Here is a 19,813-nt window from a genome sequence, read left to right as displayed (position 1 = left end):
ATTTATTTGAGAGAGAGAGAGAGAGAGAGCATGAGAGGGGAGAAGGTCAGAGGGAGAAGCAGACTCCCTGCAGAGCTGGGAATCCCCGGACTCTGGGATCACAACCTGAGCTGAAGGCAGTGGCTTAACCAACTGAGCCACCCAGGGGACTCCTGTAATGATGATCTTTAAAGGCTATTTTGTTTTACTGTTTATTTATACTCACCGTGAATATAAATCAGAGCATCATATATTTTCACCACTTTATCAATAACTGCCTCCAGGTCAGGCTTCTGAACAGATTCTAACAAACTCCTACAGCTCTTAAGCAGTGTTGTGTAAAAATCCAAAGACATCCAAGTTATCTCTACTGAAGGTTTCTTCTGACATTTCTGTTGACAGTCCTTGAAATTATGACTACAATTAAAACATTTTTAAGACACAGAATTACAATGAATTTTGTTATAGTCCAACCTAATACTGAAGTAAGCCAAAAGAAACTGTGAGTATAAAACTAACACAAGTTTAAACCAATTCAAAGTAAATATGAAAATCAATTAATATGCTATTATTATTTTAAGTTTAAACTATGTCAGTCTAAATCACTCTTAGGATTCAGTAATTAAAATTAATATAGAACATTCAAATTTGGTATCACTAGGCTTAAAAATGACAGAAGATATCCCTGTATAATTATTAACAGCCTCAGTAAACCCTTTCTTAGTAATAGAAGAGTAGCTTATAGCCTAATCAGCTATTTCTTCAAGCTGTCTCAAATTCTAAATTTAATGTAGTCTGAATTAATACAGTTTCTTTAAAATCTCCTTCATAACTTTTTATTGGCTAGCTAAGTCAGAAAATAACAGAATAAACGATCATGTAAAAAACAAATAGTTTTGATCTGTAACTTGACAGTAAAAATAAGACTAAATCTTCAGAGAAGATTGACACTTGTTTTCTTCTGATAGAATTAAACTATATTAAGAATACCAAACTGAAAACATACTTCTAACAAGTTCTATATCCCTATTCTTATTATCAAAGGGAAATGTTCTTTTGAATAAATGTATGACTAAAACAACATTGGCTTTTGAGTTATATAAAAATGTGCTCTGCTACTTTCTAATCATGTATGCCCAGGAAAGTTAGTTTTGGCTTCAGACAAAAATAGTCTTATTAGAGAAAGCAATCAAAAGGATGACCACCAGTTGACCCTCAAGCTGGACCCAGGCCATCAGAGGCTCCTCACCCCTTCCCCTGTCTTTGGAATGTACACTCTACCTACTGGTCCCATAGTGGGAGGTGTTACAAGGACAGAGCCTTCAGAGTAAGGTGCTGTTGAGACCATGTGGACTGAAAACATGACTTAACCCCATTAAGTCCTCCATATAAACTTTTAAGATTCCGGAAAATGAGCTGAGAGATGATTTTTGTCTTCCACAGCTGCCTGAGATAGGCCTTATAAGCAAGTTCCCTTATAAAACCTCCCACTTACCAATCTGGAGTGATCTGCCTCTTTCTTCAGTTTCCTATTACCTTATACATAAAGGACCAATTTACAAAACAATAAGCCTCAATTTCTCTAAGCCTCAATCTCCAATTTGTGAAGTAGGCATAATAGCATTTAACTTACAGAACTGTTATGAAGATTAAATAATATATGTATAGTACTTAATACAATACTAGCATTTAGCAGGTGCTCAATAAAAAACAAATTTCCATTTCACTGAAATGTCTGTGCTCTAAGGTCACACAAATTGAGCAAATAATGAGGTCTCCTAAAGCAATAAATCCAAATTTATTACAGACAACCCACCCAAAAAATACAAGTTGTTTTTACCAGTCCATGTTTTGATGAGAACAATGAACCGTACACAGAGCAGTCAGCTGTAGGACAACAGTGATTCCTTCTAAAGTTGCAATAACAGGATTCTTTAGTCCACCACATTCAAGGAAAATCTGAAGGGACTCTGCTTTCTGTTTCAGGGCACTCCACAGTATGCTCTTTTTGTTCATATCTACATGTTTAACTCTGTAATTAATTATAAGCACAATATAAAGATATTCATATTTAATATAAATTTGGTTTAAATATAAAATTGGTTCAATTAAAACAACTTTCAGAGCTAACTGAAATATGGGAATTCTTTGATCACATTATTTGTTAACATACTTAAGTTTACTTGTTAACATATCTTAAATTGCTGATGAATATATTATCTCAGAGTTTTTTTAGATATTAAGAAGTTAAGTCAGAGAGGCAAGTAGAAACTTAAAAAATCTTCTAAGTAACCATATGTAGTCATTTTCTCTTTCACATTAGAATGGACTACAAGTATTAAAATATTTTAAGCATTCCTTTGACTGCCTTTAAAAGAACAATTGCTCTGTATTTAAGTCAAAGCACTTAACTAAAGGTGATTTCTAAAAGTGAATAAAGGTTTCATTAAATGACTAAATACAAACTGAATGAAGGTCATACTCTTCAGTCTGTTTTGGTGGTCTTTTGGAAGAGTTGAGAGATGAGCTGAGTCGAAGCCTTTTGGCTGATATTCCATCACTATTACTGCTGAGGTTTTCCTGTTGAATTTGGCTTTGAACCTCCTCAATGATTTCCATACTTTCCATTTTTAAGGCTGCATAAAGTGGGCCCAACAAATACTGAGAAAGTAAAAATAATTTCAAAAACTGCCTTAGGAATACGTTATTCAAAGACTGCAAAAATTCATTAGGTTTTAAGTTCTCTATGAGGGCAAACTATTTTCAGAGTCTCATCAAGTAAAACAAAGACCTAAATTAATCTATATAATTTCACAATCTATGAATAGACATATATATGATCCTGTATCTAGAATGATGGTTCTATAGACCTAAAAGTCTCCAGACAAATTCTCTCTCTGATCTGTTTTTCTACAAAAATTCTACAAAGTGGGGCTCCTGGGTGGCTCCACTGGTTAAGCATCTGCTTTGGGCTCAGGTCATGATCCTAGAGTCCTGGGATCAAGCCCCAATTTGGGCTCCCTTTGCCCCTCCCCCTGCTTGTACTTGCTCTCTCTCTCAAATAAATGAACAAAATCTTTATTTTAAAAAATGCTACAAAGAAAAACTCCATAAGGGAATTACTAACCTCTTCCATACTACAAATCCAGCAACTTAGAGGTAAAATATTTACCCAAGTTACCGTATATTTTTTTAATGTACTGCCTGTCTCTCACAGTCTGAATAGGAAAAAAAGGCATAATTTGGCATGACTAGTACTATGTACCCACAGGTTTTCTAAACGTGACTGAATATAACCTGCCAAAGATAAAATCTAGGTTAGTGCTTAAAGTTTTTGCAATTAAGCTGCTAACTGGTCCCCTTTTAATTAATAATGCATGGAACATGCTTATACTTCACAAATTCTACTTTAAAACATTCTACTCCACTGGCAGTTCATTACCAACTTAGTGAAATCTTTCTCAAAGTAAAAGTCCATAAAAAGGAACCAAAGATGATTGTGAAAAAAATCATTCCATTCTGAATAAATGTTATTAAAGATATTCTATTTTCTCATTATTACATCTGAAATATACATATACACTTACACTATAAACAAAATACACACTTATCAAGAAACCTTAAAAATGACTTACCTCTGCATCTACCTGAAATCCAAGCACATCCACAAGAACTCTACAAATGTTTCTCACATAAACCTTCCTGACTTCTAAAGCAGATTCATACCCAGCTGGCACATATTTAAGAAAATACTGCAGTAAATGGCATAAAGCTGCTTTTAGCAAATCAGACTTAAGCCGCATAAGCACACCATCTTCAAACATGACACAGAGTTTTTCCAACAGCATATTTAAATAGACAGGTTCAATATTTCTATAAGCTTCTGCTTCAAAGGGGAACAGTGTTTTTATCAGCTTTGATAACGGTTCTTCATAGAGTTTCAAATGGTCAGCATCCATTTCTACAAGATGTTTTAATAATCCCAAAAAAGAGCTGAAGAAAGTGCTGGCTGGTTGTGCTGGTAATCCTCCAAGCTCGAAGAGTTCAGTTAAAAGAGTAATTGCTAAGGATTTAATCTTTGGACTACCATACTCTAGCAGAACACAACCTATCTGCCAAAGAAAGAGTTCTTGCCTTCTAAAAAACACAACTGCAACAATACGAATAAGAACTGTTAATAAAGTGACTTCAATAAATTCTAAATTTTGCATATTCATGAACTGCAAAGGAGCTGGTTGTAAATATCCCACATGTTCATCTAATTGACTTAAAAATCGGCAAACTACCACTGGCCATTCCACAACATGTCCCATTGCATTTTTTCTATGGAGGTAAATGACATCTTCAAAAAGATGTAGTAATTCCTTTGTCAGAACTCCAAAAATTACAGGGTTCTTGCTTTTAAAAAGAAATAATAATGAGCAGATAACTTCACAGATTTTCTTGTGTAACATATGACAGGATGGAGTTGCTGCAATCCTCAGAAGTCTTGTTATGATCCAATTACTGAATTCTTCAAAATAAACAAAAAAGATATTAAATAAGTACATCAGAAATGCTAGTTAACTTGCTAAATCCCTGATCATTCACTTTTAATTTTTTTAAAAAGCTTTTATTTATTTTGACAGTGAGGACGAGAGAAAGAGTATGCGCGCACACACACACCTAAACAGGGATAGGAGCAGAGGCAGAGGTAAAAGCAGGCCCCTAGTTGAGCAAGGAGCACAATGCGGGACTCCATCCTAGAGGCATGGGATCATAACCTCAGCTGAATGCAGACTCTTAACATACTGAGCTGAACCCAGGCATCCCCATTCATTTTTAAAGTATAACACTAACAAGACAGTCTAAAACATTCCCTACACAATGGAAATATGGTAATTTAGTACCAATTTTGGAGTCAAAAGTCCTAGCTTTCCAGTTAGGAGCTGTGTGAACTTCTCATTTCTCTGAACCTTGGTAACTTCATCTCTAAGAAGGGAATAATGAAGGTTACCATGAGGAACAAGTATGATGATACACATGAAATCCTCAGCAAAGTGCTTGAAGTTCAACAAATGGTTACTATTATCATTCCCTGGACAAACATTGCAACTCTGTCCCAAGTGCACAAAAACAAATGTCATAGTCCTCATGAATCTTGTAACATAGTTTCTCAAACTAAGAGATACATTTTATATCATGACCCAGCCTACATATGCATAATTCTTTTATTTAAATATATGAAACAAAGGTTTCATGAAAAAGTATTTATTACATGCAATATATTATGATATTTTCTGGTCAATTATATTTTATCTTCATAACCTACTAACAGGTTGTGACCTATTGTTTAAAAAAGTGTGGTGAAGGGGTGCCCTAGGTGGCTCACTCAGTTAAGTGTCTGCCTTTGGCTCAGGTCATGATCCCACGGCCCTGGGATCAAGCCCCACTTGGGAGCTGCCTGCTCAGTGAGGAGTCTGCTTCCTCCTCTCCCTAAGACTCTGCATCTGCTAATACTCTCTCTCAAATGAATAAATTAAAAAATCTTTAAAAAAATTAAATTTAATTTAAAGGGCTAGATAGGAAATATTTTGGGTGTGAAATACTTATGGCCTCCATGTCAACTACTCAACATTGCCTTTCTAGTAGTTATAGACAATAAGGAAATACAATGAGTAAAAGCATGGGTTTTCTGATAAAACTTTTTTTTACAAAGAACAGGCAGCCAGCCTGTGGGCCACAAATTACTAATGCCTGATCGAAAAGAGATTATCAAAAACAGAAAAAAGAAAACTGCTCAAGTATTCAATGGCAAATAAACAAATTTGATTAGTTCTATTCAATCCTGGGTACCTACTTCATAAGAAAAGAAAGTAAAGATGCATAAAACAAAACTAAACATTACCATTTTGCTCTCTTAAATTCAGAGCAAATATGACCGAAATATGCATAAAATGTATGTTATATTTCAGAAGAGCAAAAGAGGGTAGATTTCATAAAACCAATTGGAAATGCATGCACAAATAGCAGGACTTACCAATACAACTGCCTTTGGCCTCATTTTGGCCTTGGCTTCCATTCACATTTACAAACATAAGTGGGGAGGACTTCATTATATGCTGGATGAAATCAAGCAACATCACAGAGGTTGGCTGAGAGTCAGTTTTCTTTACGAGTTCTAGAGCAACTAAAATAATAAAAGATTCATTTTAAAGAGTCATGAAAATTAGATGGCAGTCCTTTTGTTAAAAAACTAGACTTTGGTGACCAGAACTGTGTCCAGCACAATATTCATGATAAATTGATGGGACTAAACTCTACAATCCTATCTTTCTAATTTTAAATGTTTAATAGTCATGTACATTCATCTATTATACACTAATTCACCAAATACAGATTAAAGGCCTACAAGATGCCTGGCAATGTACTATAATCTGAGTGGGGGAAAAAACTTCACCTGATTAGGTGAGAGAATCAGACAAACTAATAATTATAATATGGTATGTTAACTGCACCGATCCACAATAGAGGAAACAAGTGTTTCCTGGATGATGAGAATTGTCCAGGAACTGCTTAGGGAGGGGAAGGGCAAGTGGTCTAAAAACAAGGACAGTACTATATGAAAACACATCTTCCAAATATTCAGTAGTCCTTTGTTATTTTTCAGCAACTCTTAATTTCATAGATTGGAAAAAGAAAGGCTAACTATTTTAAGTCATAATATGTGCTGAATTTGGAAGTAAGTTTATACACTACAGGCCAAATGCTACTCTACATTACCCCTTCCATGTAATTTTAACAGATATGACAAATGCAACACCTATCTTGCCAAGTCAGTAATATTTGTCTCTTAGACTCCCACAAATAGGAGTTGCTCCAACAACTCACAAGATCTTACTACCTCCCACAGAGTCACCAAGTCTTAATTAGAGTTTTTAAATGGCATTTGTTTCTCAACCACTAGTGTAAGACCTAGCTAAAACAGGGTCCACATCATTAGACATGGCTATTTTTTAGCTATCATCTATTAATAAATCAAAGAAGAATGCCATAGCAAGCAGCAGAAAATCTAGACAACAAGCAGGTAAACAGAATTACTTTAAACGCCTAAATCACATATGTAATAAGTTAATATAAATAAGTTTCTTGAAAATAGTAACTATCATGAATACTAACTCTATATTTAAAACTACATGAGAAAAATGCTAGCATAATGTTGTATATATGAAAAGGAAAACAGTTTAATTCATAAAATTTATATAAGAAATAACTGTTTCTTACCAACATTTACATCTGTAAGTATTCGGTCAATGAACTGACATAAAATTTGTCTCGGCTTCTGTACAACTGTATTATATTCCTCTGGACTGGCACTAAAATAGATAAGATTTAAGTAAGATAAAAAGTTTTTAAGCCTAAAAGAGACTTACAATTTCATTTGTAAAAATTTCTCTAAATTTGAATTTATCAAATGTATTTAGTTTTAATGTTGACATTCATTATACCCTTCTGTTTAAAAATTAAAGAAAAATCTAAACATGTTACTGATTTATAAGGGAAAAAAAACATGCTAAATGATACCAGAGGCACCCAATATGCAAAATCTAGACCTGCCCTGCCCAATATAGTAGCCATTATTTATGTAGCTATAGAGCATGTGAAATGTGGTTAGACCAAATTGAGATGTGCTTTCAGTATAAAATATACACAATTTTAAATATTTGGTACAGAAAATATATATCTCATTAGTAATTTTATATTAATTACATGCATAAATAATAGAGATGCTGAGTTACATAAAATACATTAAAAATTACTTTCACCTATTTTATTTTTTGTCATGTGGCTACTATAAAATTTTTAATTATCCATATAGCTTGCATTTTATTCATATTGATCTAGACCTGGAAAATCTACTCAACATAGTTTCTTCAACAAATGAATTCTAAAGGAAAAAAAGAGGAGAAACCTTTAACAAAGACTTAAGAGCCAAATCAATCAATTACAATCTATGATCCTACAATGGATCCTAATTTAAAAAAAAAAAAAAAAAAACAAGCTAAAAAAAAAAACACACAAAAAAACAAAAATAAAACTATTAGCAAACTGTATATGACAAATGGAAAAATTTAAACAGAGGCTAGACATTTGATGTTATTAAGAAATCATTCTTAGGTATCACAATGGTATTATGGTATGTTTAAAAAAAAGTCTTTATCCTGTACAGATAAATATTGGTATTTATAGATGAAATGATGTTTCAAGTTTGCTTCAAAGTAATCTGAGTTGAGAGGAAGAGGGCCATGAATAAATAATTATTGGGTTGAATGGGCAACTGATATATCATTTTCCTTCTTTTTGATGTTTGAAATTTTCCACAATTAAAATTCAATAAAATATTAGGGAAATTGCATATAATTACATCAAGTATTAGAACTAATCAAGAAAAAATAAACATTAAGAGTAGATAATAATTAAGCAGAGCAACTGTATCTTAGAATCCTGAATGAATCGAACTTAAGCTCCATGATTTGGTACAAACCAGCACAGAACTGAACGTAAGAATATAGTAGTAAGTCTGTATTCTTCCACACTGGATGAAGACTTATACAGTCATTTATAAAAACAACCATTTATTGAGCACCTATAACATGCCACACTAAATACCAGAAACTACCACTGGGGGAGGTGAAAGACAAGTTAGTGGAGGAGACTGGTAAATCAACCTAGGCCTCTAATCCAGAGTGAATTGTGAGGCCAGTCACTGAAACAGTTAACACAGAAGGAAGTACAGGTCTGGGGAGAAAAACAAAACCAGTTTTAGAAATACTGAATTTAAGGTCTCAAGGGAAGAACTAAGTGGGATGCACAAAAGACTGTTGGAATTAAAATTCTAGTCCCTCAAGGGATGCCTGGCTGGCTCAGTCCACAAAGCCTGTGAGTGGCTCTATGATCTCCAGGTGGTAAATTCAAGCCCCACAGTGGGCGTAGAGTTTATGGGAAAAAAATTTTTTTTGAAAGCTCTAGTCCTCAAGAAATATCTAGCCTAGAGATATAGATTATCATTATATAACAATACCTATCAAACAAGGCTAAACACACTGTCTACATTACTGCATATTTCACAAGCGGTATGATAGCAATATTAAACCCTAATTTACAAGTAAGGAGGCTGACGTTCATGGAAATTACATTATCTAACACTACTATAGTTTGTGGTAGTGGAAGCCTTGAAAATTAGTGCAATATAAGAAGTAATAAGGAAGCCAAAGAGAAAACCCGACATTGAAGTTAAAGGGGCAATGAAGGAGAAAGGAAAAGAGCCAGAAAAACAAAAAGAAAACCATAAGAGGTATGTTCTAGAAACCAAGGTTAGAAGAGAGCTCCAGACAGGATCAAATTAAATTTGTTTGTTAAAATGTCCTTTGAATATATTTTTTATTACGGTCACATATACTTAACATAAAATTTATTTTAACACTTTAACTATACTGTTCCATGGTATTTAGTATATTCACATTATTCTACACCATCACCACCATCTCCAGAACTTTTTTATCCTCTCAAGCTGAAACTAACTTACTGAAATCAACAAATACTGACAAGTAATACAAACCCTAGGTATATAGAATCAAAGGCCAAGTAGTTACAAAGGCCAAGTAGTTTTTACATGAAAGTGAAACAAACTTGGTGCTATTTATCTTATTATTTAAGCCAACCTTAGGCAATAGAAATAATGCAAGTCACATGTGCAATTCAAATTTTTCTAAGTAGCCACATTAATAGAAAGAAAGCAATTTTCGTAACAATATTATCTAAAATATAATTTGAACATGTAACTGATATTAAAATTATTAGAGACAGTTCTATCTATATATATTTTTTAATACTGACTCTTTGAAATCCAGTATGTATCTTACATTTACAGAACATCTTTTTTTTTTAAGATTTTATTTATCTATTTATTTATTTGACAGATAGATCACAAGTAGGCAGAGAGGCAGGCAGAGAGAGAGGAGGAAGCAGGCTCCCTGCTGAGCCAAGAGCCCGATGCGGGGCTCTATCCCAGGACCCTGAGATCATGACCTGAGCTGAAAGCAGTGGCTTTAATCCACTGAGCCACACAGGCGCCCCCATTTACAGAACATCTTAAGTTAGACAAACAACAGGTGGCTACATTTAGCTAGTGGCTACCATATTATATGACATTACAGATTTAAATATAACAAAAAATGTTACAAGTCTAAAATTACAATACCAATTGTTTTAGACAAAGTCAAGAGAGTTTGTCTTTACAAACCAAGTGTAATTTAGCAAGTATCATCTAGAAATGTAAAATGGGGAGTATTGAGAGAGGAATCAGGACTGTGGGTGGTAGTAAGTTTTCTACAAAATTTAATTTTTTATAAAGACAATTTATGTCATTTTTATCAAAATCTTTGATACACTATCAACTTGTGTCATTTTTATAAAAAAAAAAATTTTTTTTTAAGTAGGCTCCCCATCCAACATGGAGCTTGAACTCAAAATCCCAAAATCAAGTCACACATGTATCAACTGAGCCAGTCAGGTGCCCCATTTTTTTTTTTTTTTAAAGATTTTATTTATTTATTTGACAGAGAGAAATCACAAGTAGGTGGAGAGGCAGGCAGAGAGAGAGAGGGAAGCAGGCTCCCTGCTGAGCAGAGAGCCCGATGCGGGACTCGATCCCAGGACCCTGAGATCATGACCTGAGCCGAAGGCAGCGGCTTAACCCACTGAGCCACCCAGGCGCCCAGGTGCCCCATTTTTAATCAGTTTTTTTAAAAGGTGAGTTGATTATCATTCATTAGATGTACTATTAGAATACTCACTCATGGGAGAGTGAACATTTCTTTTTATACAACCTCTACATTGGAACTGACTTAAGAGGGTATTCTTAGGAGGAAATTTAAATATCTCCTGAAGGCTGGATACATTAACAAATACTTGATTATCTCTTCTGGGGCAAACATCAAATACCAGGTTAACCAAGATATCATGCATCAAACCTAAAAAAATTTGTAGATTAAAACTTAAAAAAGTAAACAGGTAACTTTAACACAGCATGGTTAAGTGTCAATAGAGCCAAGACATAGCACAAGAAGGATACTCAGCCCTGGGCAGAGCCTATCAGTCCAGGCTCCCTGGAAGTGATACAAAGCTTTGCCAAAGGGGCTAGGTAAGTAAAATAAGGTAAAGAAGGAAGTATTCCAAGCAGAGGAAACAGCATGCGCAAAGGCACAGGCTGCTCTAGAAACTATAAGGAGTTCTATATGGCTAAAGAAGAGGGAGGCAGTAATTGGAAATGAAGCTGAAGAAAAACTGTAAGGTCAAAGCTCAAAGAACCAACTAAAGAGTCTGGATTTTGTACTGAAGACAATGAGACATTGAAAAGTTCTAAAAGCAAGAGAGTGAAAGGTAAACAGTTTTAAAATTTGAATTCACTTGTTATTTCCCTGTCTAAAACATTCCAATGGTTTCCCACTGCACCTAAATAATAAGTAATAATGAGAATAATGGGCCAGAATAACTCCTTGTTCTAGCCTAGAAGGTACTAAAAAGGACCTGGCCCATGGCTACTCCTCCACCTTTGATTCACACCAGTCCCTTCTGTGTTTCCTATGGTTTCATCCTTCTTCCCATTCTTTAAAAAACATAGGCTCATTCCCACCTAGAGACCCTTAAACTTCCCATTCAATCTCAGACACTTCTCCCATTTTCACATGACTGGCTTCTTCTCACCATTCAAATCTCCTCTAGTGGCTAATGTTAATGCTTCCCAGACTTTCATCTCCTTCCCATTCCCCATTAATATTTTATTTATTTCTTAAAATTTATTTATTTATTTTTGAATTAACATGTAATATATTGTGTTACATGTGATGATGTGAATCATCAGTGTTATATAATTCACAGCACTCACCACAGCACATACTCTCCCATGTCCATCACCCGCCACCCTATCCTTCCCATCCCCCCATCACCGCCCAGCAATCCTGTTTTCTGAGATGAAGAGTCTCTTACGGGTTGGTCTCCCTCCCCATCCTATCTTACTTCATTTTTCCCTCCCTTCTTTCCATGAACCCCCACTCTACCTCTCAAATTCCTCATATCAGAGAGATCATGTGTAATTGTCTTTTTCTGACTGACTTATTTCACTTAGCATAATAATACCCTCTAGTTCCATCCATGTCATCGCAAATGGCAAGATTTCATTTTTGATGGCTGCATAATATTCCATTATATATATATACCACATCATCTTTACCAATTCATTTGCTGATGGACATCTAGGCTCTTTCCATGGTCTGGCTATTGTGGGCATTGCTGCTATAAACATTGGGTTATACATGCCTCTTCGATCCCTACATTCGTATCTTTAGGGTAAATACCCAGTCTCATTTAATATTTTAAAAGCAACTTTCATTACCTGAAAATACCTTGTGATTACAAAGTAGTTTAATTTTTTTTATGCTTTTTTTAAAATAAAGACTTTATTTATTTGACAGAGAGAGAGAGCGCGCACAAGTAGGCAGAGCGGCAGGCAGAGGGAGAGAGAGAAGCAGACTCTGCTGAGCAGGGAGCCCAATGTGGGGCTCAATCCTAGGACCCTGGGATCACGACATGAGCTGAAGGCAGCCACTTAACTGACTGAGCCACCCAGGCACCCCTACAAAGTAATTTTAAACAGGAAGATCAGGGAAGGCCTCTCTGAAATGACATCTGCATGGAACCAGTCTATTCAGAGAAGAACAAGGTGCAAAAGATTGAAGGCAGGAATGACCTTGGCGCATATGAAAAATAAGGCCAATGTCACTGGAGCAGAGTCCACATATCCTAATATGTGGCTTTGAGGTTAGAGAAAGGCAGAGGCGAGATTATACAGGACCTTAGAGGCCTTGGGAGAAGTTTGGATTTTATCCTAAGTGTGCTGGAAAACTAACAGAAGTTTTAAACAGAGGAGTAATGCAAATAATCTACAACATAATTTAAGCTATTAAAATCACTTTGCTCCCCCCAACCCAGAAAATATCACTTTGGTTGCTGAATGAGAAATCCATTGTAAGTGGGTAAAATGGAAACAGAGAGGTTAACTGAGAGGTTACAATAATAGCCTAGATAAGAGGGGTGCCTGGGTGGTTCAGTGGGTTAAAGCCTCTGCCTTCGGCTCAGGTCATGGTCCCAGGGTCCTGGGATCGAGCCCCACATCAGGCTCTCTGCTCAGCAGGGAACTTGCTTCCTCCTCTCTCACTCTGCCTGCCTCTCCACCTACTTGTGATCTCTGTTAAATAAATAAAAGCTAAAATATATATATATATATATATGTATACATATATATATATATATATATGTATAGCCTAGATAAGAAATTATAAGAATAGCAGTGGAGATGGTGAGAAGTACATTTTAAAGGCAGGATTGTCAGGATTTGCTGATAGATTATTAAGGGATAAGGAAATGAATCAAGAACAACCCCTAGGCTTTTGGTTGATACATTTACAATAACCTGGGGAAGGAACAAGTTAAAAGACAGTAAATCAAGAGTTCTGCTTTGGAGGTTAATTTTCATTTCAGGTATAGATGTTCAACGGTAAGCAAACTAATAATATCTCTGGGTAGATATAAATTTGGGAGTTGCCAGCATACATATGATATTTAAAGCCATGGGACTTAGATGAAGTTATTTAGGAAGAGAGTAAAGGTGAAGAGAGGAACAAAGGATGTAGCAAAAGCACATGGGGAGTCAAGAATGATTCCTACACTTCTGGTTTGGAAAAATGAATGACTATGGTATCATTTACTGAGATACCCATACCTCAGTGAATGGGAGGGAAAAAAAGTTGGGGAGGGTGGGATATGTGGAAAAGTTGTATTGGCTCTGCTGAGCCTTTTTTTTTTTGAAGGGAGAGAGACAGTGCTCGAGTTTTGGGGGAAGAGGGGAGAGGAGAGGGAGAAAGAATCTCATGCACACTCCCCACTGACTTGGGAGCCCAACACAATCTCACGACCCTGAGATCCTGACCTGAACCGAAATCAAGAGTCAGACACTTAACCAACTGAGCAACCCAGGTACCAAGCTATGTTGAGTCTTAACGGCATATGGGACACCCAGCTAAAACTGCCAGTATATGATTGATAAATATTCTATAGGAAATGGATGTGGTCTGGAGAAACATATCTGCAATCATCAAATAGATGGTAGCTGAAGGCAGGAATGGATGGGATCACCCTCAAAGACTATGCAGAGAGAAGAGTGCTAACAGCAAAAACCAGAAGCAAAATTTATCAGAGACATAAGAGTCCACACATTAAGACAGTTAACATCTCATTTTTTTTTTTTTCCAGAAATCAAGTCGCCAGTCAATTAATGAAAAAAAAACAGTAGGGGATGAAAAGGCCTTGATGCCTTCCTTGAATCTGAAACACAGCTCTGATAACTGCTATCTCTTTTGACTTTGGTTCTTCAATTTCTATAACACAGTTTCTTACTGAATAGTGATAAAATACACTCCATTCTACATCATGAAGATACTGTGAGATGGAATAGGCTTGAATGAAGCAGTTGCAATGAGAAACTCATGATAGTTAAAACTATTATTATACAATTCTCCATGCGTCACTTTTTCTATTCTTTCCCTTAGAATAGCCACAATTAAATGAAATGAAAGGTAACATTAAGCCCTGGTGATGTAAGAGACTATAAATAAATCCAAGATACTATTACTTGTACTAGCAAGTCTCATAAAGGAAGAAAAAAGAAGTAAGAAAAATATTAGTTAATTCTACACTAAAACAGGATGGGAAAAAAATATCGAGCTTCACATTGAGCCTGAAAGATGAAATCCGTACATCAATTTCCTAAAATGAGCACTTGTATCCATGTTCCTTTATAAAATGTTAACACAAGGTACGTTTGCAACAGCCATGCAAAGTAAAAAAACAAAACAAAACAAACACACACACACAAACAGAATGATTCGGTTACGACAAGTGTGCTTCCTTCATTTTTCCTCTTATTTATGTGACTGAGGAAGACTAAATATCCTTGTATGGCCAACAAGTGGAGATGAACACAACTGCTCCGCAAAAAGAAGGGAATTAAATATCCCATGGACTTTATATGTCAGTTCTGGCTTTGTGTGCTTAGTTTTCAAGCAGCTTTAAAAATTGGGAAGCAATTATTCAACTGATAGTTCAACTGCAGTTGTGGTACAAGCCCACGTTTTTCTCGTTCCCAGTGGATTACAACTTAAAACAAACAAACAAAAAAGGCAAAACAAACACGCTGCCTTCTTTAGGCCTGGTTGAGGGCAATTGCCCGTGTGCTGAAGGTGGATGGCAGCCATCCACATCCCTCCCCTCTCTTCAGGTAGGTACTGGTTTACCTGATCTTACTCTTCGGTTTATAGAAAACAGGCCTTTGCAAATGAAACTATACTAAATTATCTTAAAAATTCTGGCAACATTCTGTGCACACTTGTATCTTAAGGGCGTTGTGGCAGATCCCTGGGACTTCTGACTAAAATAACGGATTGGGTAACGGATGACCAACGGGAAATGGGTCCTGTCTTCAGAACGGCCTATGGTTTCATTTTGAAGAAACCAACTGCCCTTTTTAACAATTGGCCTTCCTCGCTCAAAATGAGAACCAGTGATTTTTCTTCTAAAGAGACAGTTTGGGTCAAAACGTAAAGCTAAAACCCCAAGTCCTTCCTGAGAGATCACAAAGAATATAAATCGGGGAAGTTCACGGGTCAAGTCCCTCATCTAAGGAAAGAGGCTTCCGGAAGTAAATGAGTGTAGAAAGTGATCGGAAGGGACGGCTCTCTCCAGCTGCGGGGCACAAGCCCCGGGTTAGGGACAAGCTCCCGGGCGCCGCTGAGGTCAAGCAGGGTCGGCGAACACCTCTCCCTGGACCGGCTTCCCAAAGGCCTGGGGCGACACCTCCCATATTTTTAACCACCTCTCCGAGAGAAAAGTACGGAAACCAGTCGCGAAACACAGCCCCAAGAGCTAGGCTTGAGGGTTTGCGAGCCGGCAAGCGCGCGGCTGGGGGGTTGTGGGGAAGAGCACGTGAGACGCCAGCCTGGTCGGGCGGAAGAGGACGCGGGACCGGGAGCGGCCGGACCTGGCCCTACCTGCCCAACTCCCGCAGAGCGGGGATCATAGACGCCAGCTCCAAGCCGTGGTCGCCCATGCTGAGGAAGCGCGGCACTCATTAACCGCGCCTACGCGGACTCCCGGCGTCTCCACAGCTACCTCTGGCGTGAAAGCGCGGCGCCCGACGGTGCCTCGCCAGGCCCAAAACTCCTCCCGGAAGCCGTGGCTCGTCCTGCTCTGTTAGTCTTTGCTCTTTTTCCTCGTAGGACCCGGGGGCGGCCCGGAGGCAGAAAAGGGGTGGGGCCAACAGACGGAGCGCGCGCCGGTCTGATTTCCGACCGCAGTTCCGGCTTAGGGCAGAACTCGGGGCGCTGTGATTCGCAGGGAGTTTTGGTTTTTAGCCCGCGCTCTTTGCTACTCCTACCCTGGGAGGCCCAGAAAGGCGAGAGCCTAGGTTCTGGAGAAGAAACAGGCCTAACGGGCACAGCCCTGCCTCCCTCTCATCACCAAAGTGAGAACAGAGACATTTCGGCGAGTAAAGGGCATGACTGACGAGATACTAGGTCTCCCCTTGTCGGAAAGCCCTCAGATTTCTGTCACTTTCCCGGCATCCTTTCTGAGAGATACGAGACTCCCTGTCTTCCCTGTTTCAGCGGGTTCTTTCCCACTTCAAGTCAGGCTTTCTCGAAGATATTCCCAACCAGCTTTTAATATTTAAAAAGGGGTTTGAACTTCTTATATGTGTCTCATCAAATCAACATCAGTACTGTGTTTATGTCACCATTATGGGCATCTGCCACCCACGATTTAATTTTTTTTTTTTTTTATAAATAGATTTTTTTTTTAAAGACTTTATTTATTTATTTGACAGAGATCACAAGTAGGCTTAATTTTTAAAGTAAATAAATGGATTCGGGCTGTAGACATTTTCTAAGCCAATGCAATTTGTTTATTTGAACAATGGCCATCATAAGAGACTGTTAACATGTCAAAAATAGGTATTTACTCAGGCAAAGCCATGCAGTGTGCTTGCATTTGTTCCAGAGTACATGAGAAAAATAACTGATAGGGTATCTAAAAAATATCAAGAGGCGCCTAGGTGTCTCCATGGGTTAAGCGTCTACCTTCTGCTCTGGTCTCCATCCCAGGACCTCTCCTGCATGGGGCTCCCTGGTCTGCGAGGAGTCTGCTTCTCCCTCAGCCCATCTAGTGCTATCTGTCTCTCTCAAGTGGATAAATAAAAGTCTTTAAATAAAAAATAAAAATAGGGCGCCTGGGTGGCTCAGTGGGTTGAGCCGCTGCCTTCGGCTCAGGTCATGATCTCAGGGTCCTGGGATCGAGTCCCACATCGGGCTCTCTGCTCGGCGGGGGGCCTGCTTCCCTTCCTCTCTCTCTGTGATCTCTTCCATTCCTCTCTCCTACTGTGATCTCTCTCTGTCAAATAAATAAATAAAATCTTTAAAAAAAAATAAAAATAAAAATAAAAATAAATCAGAGTGATGAAATGGCAGCCAAATATGCTCCTGCCTTAGGGATTTTGCATTTGCTTTTCCTTCTGCCATGATCTTGAGCACTCCTCTCTTTCATATGTTTGCTGAAATGTCACCAGAGAGCCTCATAAAGAATATCGCACTTACACTCACTAGAGAGTTACACTCACTCCATTCTGCTTTATTTTTCTTCATAGCACTTGGAACCAAATTATCACGTTCTATTATTGACTGTGTACTCCAGTTAGACTTTAAGCTTCTGGGAGCAGTATCTTACCTGATTTATTCACTTCTTAGATACCCAGGACCTAAAACAGTGCCTAGCACACAGTGTTCACTGAATATTTGTTACATAGTTGAATGCTATAGCGAAAAGAACATGGGATTAGGAGTTGGAGACCCTGCACAAGTTCTCAATTCCATTTGCTAGAAATTATATGACCTCAGTAAAATTATTTAACCTCTCTGCACTTTGGTTTTTCATCTATCAAATGGAATTAATATCTACCTCATGAGATTATGATAAAAGTTAAATAACAGGTAATAGAGTCATATAGTGGACCCATTTCTTAGTTAAAATAAGTATACAATACATGCCAATAAAGATAAATCTTGAAAATGATGAGTAAAAAGAGCAAATTGCAAAGGGATATGTAATACTATTGTATCACATATCATTTTAAAGCCACAAAATAAGGCTGTGAGTTATGTAGACATACATACATAATAAAAACGTGGTTGGGAAGGATATATATCAACTCCAAGAGAGTAGTACCCCTCCCCCCACCCCAGGGAAAGAGAGAAGGGAATGAAATTATGAGGTTTCAACATATCTGTGAGGGTTTTCTTCTAATAGGATCTGAATTAATCATGACAAATGTAATATTTGTTACATCTGGGTGAATGTTACATGACTGTATCTGTATGGATATGATATCCCAAAATGTTTAAAAGAATAGACTTTTTAAAGATTTATTTTATTTATTTTAGAGAGGGGGAGAGAGAAGCCCAAGCAGACTCCGAGTGGAGTCCATGCTGGGCTTGATCTGACGACCCTGAGATCATGATCTGAGCGAAATCCAAGAGTCCCACACCCAATTGACTACGCCACCCCTAAATATACTTTTTAAAAGCTTGGATTAGATTACATATATGAAAGTGTTTATGCACTAAAAAGTAACAAATGTTAAGTATTATTTTTAGATTATATGAAGAAAGATTATAAAAATTACAATGCTATATGGAAGGCAATAGCTGAATAGCATTAGAATTCTAAAAGGCAGTATACTTAGAAACATTGGAAACAATAGAGCTTTGGGAATCCAATTTAATTCAAAAAGTTATTTTTGTGCAAGATATTTTGTTAGGTACATCTATGACACAAAGATGAGGACGATAAAGTGTCTCAAGTAGCTGCAAACTGTAGATGTAGAAGGACATTGTCAGAATTCAGAAAATGAAAAGCAAAGCACAATCCAATGAATGCAATGAGAGATATAAAAAACATGCCCTGGAAAAATAGAATAGGAAGAGATCAAGTATACTCTGTGGAGAGGAGGTGGAGCAGGAAGGGGCTCAGGGAGAACAGCACCACATCTGTGATGGGATGTGAAGGAAGAGCAGGATCAAAGATTGGAGAAGGGGAATATTTTCTAATTAGAGGCAGCAGTAAGAGCAAAAGCATATGGAGGGAGAGACTGGTGGCCCCCTTCAGCTAATGTTAGGGAACATTTAGAGTAGTCCAACTGAGTTACTTGTACAAACCTCAGTAAAAACTAAGGAGGCACTGGAAGATTTTGTATGAAGTGACAGAGCTACACTCATCTGGCAGGAGGGTGCAGAACAAAAGGAGGATAGCAGATTATTTCAAGAAATCAAACTTAAGCAGCAAATGAATAAGTGAGCAATTGTCATTCCAAGCAGACATCATCCCTCGAGGTACCCATATACTTCTCTCCCCCATCAAACTTTTTCAGTTTTTCATATAGGCTGATTGTACTTCCTCACCTCCCACTCAAGTTTTAAACCTACATAAGCTATTCTCTCTGCCCTACCTGCCCCCTTTTATTTATTTTTTAAAAATTTTTAAAGATTTTATTTATTTATTCATTTATTTATCTATCAGAGAGAGAGAGAGAGAGCACAAGCAGGCAGAGGCAGAGAAAGAAGCAGGCTCCCTGCCAAGCAAGGAGCCTGATGTGGGACTCGATCCTAGGATTCTGGGATCATGACCTGAGTCA

At 37.4% G+C, this 19,813-nt stretch overlaps 1 protein-coding gene across 3 annotated transcripts in view; it reads right to left on the bottom strand.

Moving 5' to 3' along the window:
- The window catches only part of ATR (ATR serine/threonine kinase), a 96,549-nt gene extending 80,201 nt beyond the window's left edge, over positions 1-16,348 (bottom strand). Inside the window, exons 1-7 of one of the 3 annotated variants that reach the window (XR_004286735.1) lie at positions 16,122-16,348; positions 7,243-7,334; positions 5,999-6,148; positions 3,615-4,492; positions 2,462-2,640; positions 1,820-2,011; positions 206-396 (exon numbers count right to left, since the gene is read on the bottom strand). Coding sequence is in view for 2 of the 3 variants with exons in the window: in XM_032346879.1 (XP_032202770.1) it covers positions 206-396; positions 1,820-2,011; positions 2,462-2,640; positions 3,615-4,492; positions 5,999-6,148; positions 7,243-7,334; positions 16,122-16,180 (1,741 nt within the window). In the remaining variant the exon portion in view is untranslated. The remainder of the gene's footprint in view (positions 1-205; positions 397-1,819; positions 2,012-2,461; positions 2,641-3,614; positions 4,493-5,998; positions 6,149-7,242; positions 7,335-16,121) is intronic. The other 2 variants (XM_032346879.1, XM_032346887.1) reach the window with 2 other exon arrangements.
- Positions 16,349-19,813: the final 3,465 nt, after the last annotated feature.

This window comes from Mustela erminea, chromosome 1, assembly GCF_009829155.1.
Source record: "Mustela erminea isolate mMusErm1 chromosome 1, mMusErm1.Pri, whole genome shotgun sequence".
NCBI lineage: Eukaryota > Metazoa > Chordata > Mammalia > Carnivora > Mustelidae > Mustela > Mustela erminea.
The sequence above is the reverse complement of the archived record's forward strand: the minus strand, read 5'-3'. Positions and strand labels throughout refer to the sequence as shown.